The sequence below is a fragment of the Martes martes genome (genome assembly GCF_963455335.1).
Source record: "Martes martes genome assembly, chromosome: 3".
NCBI classification, from domain to species: Eukaryota; Metazoa; Chordata; class Mammalia; order Carnivora; family Mustelidae; genus Martes; species Martes martes.
In genome coordinates, this window is record NC_137890.1 from 79,922,148 (window position 1) to 79,933,061 (window position 10,914).

Consider the following 10,914-nt stretch of genomic DNA (forward strand, 5'->3'; position numbering starts at 1 on the left):
GCTGCTGTACATGAAATAGAGGTGGGAAAACATGTGCACAATCGATTCTCAGAGCTGGTAGAAGCCAGCTCCAGCACCCTGTGACCTAAAAAATTAAAAAAAAAAAAAAAAAGATAAGGAAAAGCAGATTTTTTTCCCATTGTTCCCAATTAATCCACTAATTTATAAACTATTTAATTTGTTCAGGACATATCTGGTGACTCTATTTACAACAAATTCTTCAATTGATATATTTATGTCTAGTAATCATGTTCCAGGATTTTCAAGTCATAACAAGATCTATAATTTTAGAGTTAGGAAAGATGGTTTTCCTAAAATATACTTGTGTTCTTCAGAAGTAGTATAATTAGTAAGATAAAAGTAGCTTAAACCAGACCATGTATAGTTTAACAGCAGTTAAATTTATAATATTTCAACATCAGGGCCTGAAGAAAAAGAAAAAGGAAAGGAATGAGTTAGTAATATGTTTATATCGTATTTTCTACTTTCCTAAATTTTCTGTACATTCATTTGCAAGTAAAGCATTTTTTTAACAATCCTATGAAGTTGAATTTTCTCAGTACACAGTATAATAAAACTCAGTAATACTAACAAAGGACAAGGTATATCAGTAAAAGGTTTCATCGACCTATCAGCCCAAATTGGAAATGCTTCATATTTTAGGTAAACCTCTGCCTTGACTCAGAAAGACACATGGCATTGATAAATCTGTGTATCCTTGTACATTCAGAAAATGTTGTAGGAAACAGATTGTTACCTATCACACAGATAGAAGCCTAAAATCAAACTCCCCCTTCATGCTTTTAAGATTTATGAGATAAATGTAGAGCTGAAAGCAAGTAGTTTTTGAACAGTGGCAGTTTCTCTCCCACTGAACTGCAGTAGACCAATTTTTCACCCCATGTATGTAATTCCATTGAATTATGACATGACAGATTTTTAACATGTAGAAAGGTGAATAAAGCTATCAGAAATATGTTAAAACACAGGGAGATAATAAAACTTTTCACATGATTTAGGTTATAAATAAATCATATGCAGCATATCTGAGTCCTTGTTCAAAGAAGGTTTTTTTAATCTGATATCCTTTATCAGGGCGTTTTCTCAGGGAGCTGTTTGTGACAGTTTGATCAGAGTGACGTGTTTTTATTTTTAAAAGAATACTGAGTCATTTATTCATATGTTATTATCCAAATGATTATAAATATTTTTAAGTAAATCTAAGCTTTTGATGCAAAGTCATTGACTACATTAATCAACTTTGGTATCTGAAAAATATTAGGAGCTATTAATTATGATTAACATTCTAAAAATAGTAGCCCAACTGAATGTTAAGTTTCTCTGATTATGGGTAATTTTTCTGTGTTGGGGGAAAAAAATGTTATAGATGCATCAAAGCAACATTTTACCTAATTTTGTAAATCTTTATCAGAATGTAGGTTGCCAAGTATAATTTGCATAAACAAATTGAGTATAAGGAGTGACAGATTGAGTCAAGTATTGGACTTAATCAGCCTCTCTGCATCCTCCACTCCCCCACCCCATGCACAGCACTAATACTTTGTTTGACTCAACATTTCAAGAGACCAGCCACTCCAGTAGGTAGTGCTGAAGGTGCTTTGCAGTTCCATTTACAATATGAAGGTTGCATGCTACTAGCTCCTTATATCAATTTTGTATTTTAACATTTAGATTTATGGAGAATTTACAAACAGAGGTCCAAGAAATGGAATTCATTCAGTTTTCTAAAGGTTTGAGTTTCATGAGAAAAGAAGACTTTGCAGAGTGGCTGCTTTTTTTCACTAACACTGAAAATAAAGACATCTATTGGAAAAATGTAAGAGAGAAGTTGACAGCAGGAGAGGTTGGTAACGCTTTTTATTATGCTTCTGGTAAAGATGAAATGATGTTAGAAATATTTATGTAATTCAATAAAGTAACTTTCAAAGTAAAAACCATGTTACTCTCTATTATTTAAGTATAAAGTCAAGGTGAAAAATGTTTTATATACTATTTTCATATCAATGTATTATTGCCTAAGGTAAAATCAGTATAGCAAATATGAGTTTTGCACTTCCAGTAAAGTCAGGAATAAGACAAGAATGTTCACTGTGACCACTATTACTTTTATTGTTCTTGAAATCTTAGCCAATTAATAAAATAAAATTAATTAATAGAATAAAAGAGTATAAACATTTGAAAAGAGTCACAGTTTGTCTTTATTTGCATAGATGTGATGATATACCTAGAAAACCCAAGAGATCAAATTGAAAAGCCATTAGAAACAATAAAAATTCAAGAAAGTACCTGTTATAATCCTAATATATTAGCAGTAACTGTCCTATGTACAAATTGCAAGTTAGAAAATGTAATCGCACTAGTGTGTGTGTATATATATGAAGAAATGATTGCCAGACTACTAATAATGACTAGTATACTGTTGTGAGATTTTTTGTGTGTGATTTTTTTACTTCATGTGTTGGTTTTAGTTCATTGTTTAATACATGTTTTTGGAGTGGATGTGTATTTTTATATAATTTTTTAAAGCTATTTCTATAGTGAAGAAAAAGATAACAAAATATAATGAAGATCCCATTTATAATTATAATAGAAACATGTAACAATTAGAAATAAATTAACAAATATTTGGAAAAAAACTTTAAAGTCTTATTGGTTATAAAAGAAAACTTACCTAATTAGAGTGACGTCTCCTATTATTGAATGGGAAGTTTTAGTATTATGAATATAGCAGTTCTCCCTTAGATTCATCTATAAATGTAATGGTTATACTAGTCAGAACAGACTAGATTTGTTGCAGTTACAAATTTACCCTGAAACCCCCATGGCTAACACAAGAAAGATTTCTTTCTCAATCATGCTACATTTCCATTGTGGGCTGATAGGAGGCTCTGCATACAGTTGCTCAGGGACCCAGACTCTCCAAGCTCTGCCATCTTGGAGCTTTACCATCTGGAAAAAACATCATCTGCAGAGGCTGTGTCAGGAAAATTAAGGAGTGAGTACATTCCAGCAATTAAATGTTTTGGCCTAGAAATGTCCCACTTGGCTATTGGCCAAACTAATCACATGACCCCCACATAATTACACAGAGCAAAAAGGTCTAATCTTTCATATGTGCTGGAATCAAAAGAGAGCCAGATATTGGGGTCCCAGTAAAAATGCCATTGGATTCTCACAAGTGACCTAGATAAACCATGAAAGTTTATACAAGAAGAATGCTGAGGGGACAAGAGCTATATGGGAAATCTCTGTACCTTCCTTCAGTTTTGCTGTGAACCTGAAACTGCTTTAAAATAATTAAGTCTTTAGGGGTGCCTGGATGGCTCAGTCTTTAAGCATCTGCCTTGGGCTCGGGTCACGATCCCAAGGTCCTGGGGTCGAGCCCCACATCAAGCTCCCTGCTCGATGAGAGGGGAAGCCTGCTTCTCCCTCTCCCACTCCCCCTGTTTGTATTCCCTCTCTTGCTGTGTCTCCCTCTGTCAAATAAATAAAAGCTTTAAAAAAAATTAAGTCTTCAAAAAAAGACTCCTGAGATATTAATATGTATTATCAAACATTGATAATTAAAACAGCCTGTTACTGACAATGAATTTGACAGACCTATCAACTGAACGGAATATAAAGTCCAAAAATAGACTCAAATACGCATGGAAACTTAGTATATGTAAATTCATATTGCAAATTAGTTGAGTAAACAAGGAATAATAAGTTAATTGTTAGTAAGTTAATAATAGGTTAATTCACTGGTCATCTGAGGGAGAAAATGAAGATAAACCTCTTCCTTACTTACTACTCTAAAATTCCAGATGGATCTAAGAATTAAATGTTAGAGAGAAAAATGGGGTACCTGGGTGGCTCAGTTGGTTAGGCATCTGCCTTCTGCTCAGGTCATGATCTCAGGGTCCTGGGATTGAGCCCCACATCAGGCTCCCTGCTCAGCAGGAATCTGCTTGTCCCTCTTTCTCTGCCTCTCCCCACTTGCTCATGCTCTCTCTCTCTCAAAAATAAATAAAATCTTGGAAAAAAGAGAGAGAAAAGTGAAACTGAGTGTGTTTAGAAGAAAACTGGGAAACAATCATCTTAGAGTGGGATATACATATCTTTCTAGGCAAAAATCAGAAGCTTTCAAGGAAAATTGGTGAAATTGCTACCTAAAAGTTAAAATTCTGCTTTCCCTCATCCCCCGCCCCCAAAGTTATAATCCAAGTGAAAAGAAAAAAAATAACAAAATGGTGAGAGGAGGAATATTTGCATTACATGTAATAGGCCCATTTCTTTATAATGAGATCTTAAAAATCAAGAACTTTGAGGGCACCTGGGTGGCTCAGTCATTTAAGTGTCTGACTCTTGATTTCAGCTCAGGTCATGATCTCTTGGTCATGAGATATCCCACACTGGGCTCTGCCCTGGGTATGGAACCTGCTTGGAGTTTTCTCTCTCCCTCTCCCTTCGCCCCTTCCCCCTTAAAAATTTGTTTAAAAATCAAAAACTTTGAAGGGTCTTACAAAAAAAACAAAAAGAACTTTGAAGGGTCTCACATTTTGCCCTATTTAATATATAATAGGATCCTAAAAATCAACGTGTTAATAACTGTAAAGTATCTGAGATTTTTTCTATTTGTAAATTAGCCTGTGCCATTTCATGGATGCTGACAGAAGACATATGCTTGGGTCAGAGAGAAAAAAACTTTATTATTCATAGCATAGCAATAGCTGAGCATCATGTTTATGTCTTCCTTCTCATCTCCCAAGTCCTACAGAGACCACATTGAGGGGCCTGTTGGATGCTGCCCATGCACATAGCCAAGAAAGCTCATCTTCAGGAATCTGAATGTTTTATAATGGGCAGTAAGCAAAACTGTCCTCTGCTTCCAAATGAGACATTGTCAATATTCAAGGCTGTTCACTAGACAAACATCCTTGGAAAGACAGTCTGGAATAAAAAGGTGGTTGGAGCCTCTCTTTAAAAGATGTGCAGAAACATGAGAGACCCATGGAGGCTTGTCTCCCAGCAATAAGTCACGAAACAGCTCATTAAAAATCTGCGCAAAGGACATAAAAAAGACACAAGAAGAGAAATTTACAAATGACTAGTTAAGACCATAAAACCGAAAAGTGTTTCACATCATTCACAATTCAAGACATACAGATTCAAACATTGTTGGCATGCCATTTTTCACTTATCGGTGAAAGAAAAATCAGAAAGATTGCACCCAGTGATAGCTTTGAGATTATGATGCAGAGAAACAGCCACTCTTATTTGTGTTAGTAAGATCTATTGTTAAAAGTATAAAGCAAGTAGGGTGGGGATTGCCTGGGTGGCTCAGTTGGTTAAGCGTCTGAGTCTAGATTTCAGTTCAGGTCATGATCTCAGGGTCCTGGGATCAAGCCCTGCTTCAGGCTCTGCACTCAGTGGGGAGTCTGCTTAAGGATTCTCTCCTTCTCTGTCTCTGCCCCCACTCTCTCTCTCAAATAAATAAATAATTTTTTTTTTAAAGTATAAAACAAGGTATAGAAATATGCAAAGAGGATGCTTCCATTGTGTAAAACAGGGGTGTGTGTGTGTGTGTGTGTGTGTGTGTGTTCTTTTCTATGAGTAGAATATTTCTGGAAGGGCACACAAAGAATTGGTAACAGTGCTTTGCCTGTGGGGAAGGGAACTGAAGGTCAAAGGAAGAAAGAAAACTTTATTTTTTATCTATAATATTGTTAGATTTTTTTTTTACCATGTGTATATGTTACCTCTTCAAAAACTTACTTAAAATTTTAAAAGTAAAAATTACTCAGTGAAACTTGAATAAGACCACAGATAAACAGAGGACATGATCCTGAAGGTCCCTACAAAGAGAAATGTTTTCAGTCAGGGAAGAATTTATTTTCAAATTAAGAATTTTCATACTTGGTTTACTTTTTCAACAGAAAAACTAGTTTTTCTAACTTATTTTTTGTTTTGTTTTTATGTGCATAGGTTTTAAAGTCAGATGAATCAAGGTTCAAATCCCAGTGTTCCATTTAGTAGACCTTGAACAAATTACTTAATTCCTGAAAGGTTACTTACCTAAGGCTCAGAGAGGGAAAGACCACGCACATAGTAAATGGCAGAACTGAAGTTTCAGCATTGGTTCCTCTAACTCCAAAACCCAGTGCTTTTACTCAGTGCTGTGTCCATTGATAAAGCAGAAAAGGAAGGAGGCGGACCACTTAACAGAATGTATTAGTTTCCTTAGGCTGCTATAACAAAATACCACAGCCTGGATGGCTTAAACAACAAATTTATTTTCTCGCATTCTGGAGCCTGGAAGTCCAAGATCACGGTGCTGGCAAGTTGGTTTTGGGTGAAGTCTCTCCTCCCAGTTTGGAGACCACTGCCTTCTCACTGTGTCCTCACATGGCCTATGTGCCTACATCCAGAGTGAGAGAGCTCTGGTGTCTCTTCCTCATTTTATTGGGACACTAGTCCTTATCAAATTAGGATCCTATCTTTATGACTTCATTTAACCTTCATTGCCTCCCTAACAACCCTGTCTCCAAATACAATCATGTTGGGTGTTAGGGTTCAACCTATGAATTTTGAGAAGACAGAATCCAGTCTGTACCACAGGGTCACCCCAGGTCTTGCCCTGTTCCAGGAGACCTTTCACCCACTATGCAGTCTACACAACCATTCACTGTGTGCCCTTTCTTTTTAATAGACCTTCTTAGAAAGCTACAAAAGTTCATAAGCATTATTGTAGAAACAGGACTTAGGCTTATATGCTAAGATTATTTAATGTATTTACAAAATTTTAATTAAAATTCACTTTTGTTATTTTATTAGAGCATTAGTTTGGATGAGTTCAAATCATTTTGTCATTTTACAACCCACTTGGAAGACTTTGCTATTGCTATGCAAATGTTCAGTTTAGCTCATCGTCCTGTCAGATTGGGTAAGTTACATGACTTAACTTAATTTTTATCATCTATAAACAGTATCAGTCTCTTCTTCAACTAGAACATACCAATCAGGGAGCCAGTTATCAATAAAAGAGTTGATTTGCCTTTTAGTTCATTGTGGTTACTCTAGACTTACAACATTGACTCTCACATTTAACTATTACTTTATTTGCTTTTACTTTCCTTATTTTCCCCTAAGAAGGAAAAGGGAATATTTAAATACCTTCTTTAAAACATTGATTAAGGAGCACCTGGGTGGCTCAGTCAGTTAAGTGTCTGCCTTCAACTCAGGTCATGATTCCAGGGTCCTGGGGATCGAGCCCTGAGTTGGGCTCCCTGCTCAGTGGAGAGCCTGCTTCTCCCTCTCTCACTCTCTGCCACTCTGCCTACTTGTGCTCACGCTCTCTCTCTCTGTCAAATAAATAAAATATTTCAAAATAAATAATAAATAAAATTTTTAAAAATTAAAATAGCCGGGGCACCTGGGTGGCTCAGTGGGTTAAAGCCTCTGCCTTCGGCTCAGGTCATGGTCCCAGGGTCCTGGGATCAAGCCCCGCATCGGGCTCTCTGCTCAGTGGGGAGCCTGCTTCCTCCTCTCTCTCTGCCTGCTTCTCTGTCTACTTGTGATCTCTCTGTCAAATAAATAAATAAATAAAATCTTTTTAAAAAAATTAAAATAGCCTTCTTCTCTTTCAGTTACTTTCATGACATTTCTCAGCCAAATTTGTTATTTCAGTATGTTCTTACTGAGTATTTTTGGTTTTGTTTTACTTCCCGTTAATGAATACTTTTAGGTGTTTTTTGTTTTTTGTTTTTTGCTTCGCAAATAATAAAATTTAGATGAATTCCACTTAGACTATTTCACATGTTTGATGAGTTCTTGTATGTTTTCTTTCAGCGGAGTTTAAGAGGGCCGTGAAAGTAGCAACAGGACAGGAGCTCTCCAACAATATTTTGGACACTGTCTTCAAGATCTTTGATGTGGATGGTGATGAATGTCTTAGTCATGGAGAGTTTCTCGGGGTTTTAAAAAACAGGATGCATCGAGGTTTATGGGTAAAAATTTTGAGTTTTTAAATAATTACATGTTTACATGTAATTAAATGAATGGTATTTCACCTAGAATTTAGATGAACCTATAGTCTTAAATGGAGGTTTTATCATTTATAAAGAGATTATAAGCTATGATCACAACACTGAGATATCTCCTACAGATGGGATCCAGTATTTTTCTTTGCCTTCTTTTTTTTTTTTTTTTTATCTGAATCTAATCAGAAACCACTATTCAGAAATCATGGGCTAGAATTTTGCTTTGGGCTCTGTAGTTAAACACACCTAAATTCGAATCCCAACTCTGTCACTTATGAATTGCCTAATCTTGCAAAGCCACTTAATTTTTCAGAGCCTCACATTCCTCATCTGTGTACAATGAGGAAACTAACAGAATTTACCAGAAAAAAAATTTTGTGAGAATTAAGTGTAAAATACTTAGTATAGTGCCTGAGACACTTGAAGTAAATGTTAGCCACTCAAATTCATATATTGGTCTGTGGGACAAATAAAGCTCAAAATTTTGTTTAAAGCAGTCTGCAGGTTGAAAATAACAGTGGAAAGAGAACTATGTGATAAGTAGGTAGTTAGGCCAGAAGAAAGGAAAATGAGGGAGAGAATATGGTAGGTTCATAAACAAATCTATTTATTTACAACTCAAAACACCTTTGTTTTCCTCTCACAAACATTTGTGGAAAAATGAGCAAATATAATTTCTGTTAGCAAACATGTTTTATAAGCTTGGTAGTCATACAGTACTTCATAGTTAATGATCATAGCCCTGGAAATTAAACCAGCCTTTGCAGTTAACAGTTTAATATACTAAGGAACCCCTTTGCCATTTCTCAAGAGACATTAAATAGAAGACCTGTAAATCAATCAGAAAAAATACTTTTTTTCTGATTTTTTTATATTATATCTATTTTTCTGATTTTTATATTATATTACATCTATATTTATATCTATATTATATCTATTTTATATTATATAATAGATATTTTGTAAATACCTATTATATTTTTTGTATTATATCTATTATATAATCTAAAGTAAACTTTTGCTTCCATTTGACAGATTTCCCACAATGCTATGCTCTTGTGGTGACCAGGATACAAATGTTTTCTAACCTTTACTTTCTTGTTTAACTGAGAGAAATAATACCCATACAGAAGTTTTTACTTCACAGAGCACTTAGGTGAATTATATTATTTCTTCTTAAGGGTTTGTATCAAATATATTGTTTCATTTTAACTTCAGCAAGGTTAAATCAAAGTTTTAGGCTTTTAATTTTTATTCCACATAGCTAAATGAAGTTCACCATAAAAAGGGAAACATAAAATATTACGAAGTATTGTGAAATGATTACATTTTAAACCAATATGTGAAAGAAGATCACCCACAGTCTTCATTATCTTCTTAAGGAGGAAGCTCCAATCAGGTATATTTAGTCAGCCTCCATTCCCTAATTCCCTCAAGGATATTCCTACATCACATTCACTTTTTTGTCTTTTGTCCTGTTGTACTTTTGTCCTGTCCTGTCCTGTTGTTACAGTTATTTTTTACAACATAATCCACCTCGAGTACTTTTTGGAGGCATGCGGGAAATAATAACAGAGCTCACGTGAAATCATATTTAACCCTGAAGAGAATGATCTCTACGTTTACTTTTGGTTAACAGGTACCACAACAACAAAGTGTACAAGAATACTGGAAATGTGTGAAAAGAGAGAGCATTAAAGGAGTAAAAGAAGTCTGGAAACAAGCTGGAAGAAATCTCTTTTAGAAAAAAGATAATCTGGGAATCCTATTGCGCCAGATGTCAGAATTGGGAATTTGTCTAAAATATTAGATTTTGTCTTCTTGATTTTCTTTGTAATATAAAGATGTCTTGTATTTCTGAATCAATAATTTCTTAATGAAATTTCATTAAAGAACTTAGTAAAAGTAGATACTGGATTCTGTCAGAAGGCCTAGAATTGAGGCAATGTTTTGTACTTTGATAAGACGGAAAACCTAGTTATTCACTGATTTCTTAGACACAGTAGTACAACGTGCTCTTTGGAAGGGTGTCAACTTAGTACTTACAGAAAAAAATACTTGGTACATAAGGTCAATATCAAGTCCAGGAGTCCTGATGTTCCCAGTAGGGCAAATTAAATTAAAAACTTCTTAGGTTTTCTTATCTGTGTTCTCATATCTCATAAGCTTCTTGTGTATTTTATTACAGTTAGCTGTATATTAGTTGTCTTTTAAATGTGTAAATGTCAATATCTTATATAGAAATAAAATATTTACTCAGATACAAAAATTACATGTGTTTTTTAAAGCTTTTTCTTATAAATGTAAATTCTCTCATTAGTATTGACAACCTTGACCACCTCATTGGTGTATGTTCTTAAAAACCAGTGTAACTGGTGGGGTGCCTGGCTGGCTCAGTTGGTGGAGCATGCAGCTCTTGATCTTGGGGTTGTGGGTTTGAGTCCCACACTGGGTGTACAGATTACTTAAAAATAAAATTAAAAAAAAACTAGTGGGGCACCTGGGTAGCTCAGTTGGTCAAATGTCTGACTGGTGATCTCAGCTCAGGTCTTGATCTCAGGGCCATAAGTTCAAGGCCCATGTTGGGCTCCACACTGGGCTTGGAGCCTACTTAAAAAAATAAATAAATAAATAAAGGCAAACAAATAAACTACTGTGATTGGGGAATCTTGATCACAAGATCTGGGTCTCATGGGATATATTAGGTGGTGGGTAAATGTTTAAAATGGCACTAAAAATTAATTGGCATTAAATATAAAATGCTGTTAATAAAATGGCACTTTTAACACAGTAAGTCAAAATTATTTTTTAAAAATATGCTTCTCGGGTACGTGGGTGGCTCAGTGGGTTAAGCCTCTGCCTTCGGCTCAGG

The 10,914-nt window shown here is 35.0% G+C and overlaps 1 protein-coding gene across 1 annotated transcript in view; it reads left to right on the forward strand.

The window, feature by feature from the left end:
* The window catches only part of MICU2 (mitochondrial calcium uptake 2), a 143,086-nt gene extending 132,583 nt beyond the window's left edge, over positions 1-10,503 (forward strand). The window contains exons 9-12 of the mRNA XM_080797885.1: positions 1,693-1,864; positions 6,838-6,946; positions 7,852-8,009; positions 9,682-10,503. Of these exons, the coding sequence (XP_080654011.1) occupies positions 1,693-1,864; positions 6,838-6,946; positions 7,852-8,009; positions 9,682-9,786 (544 nt within the window). The 3' untranslated portion in view covers positions 9,787-10,503. The remainder of the gene's footprint in view (positions 1-1,692; positions 1,865-6,837; positions 6,947-7,851; positions 8,010-9,681) is intronic.
* The last annotated feature ends 411 nt before the right edge of the window (positions 10,504-10,914 follow it).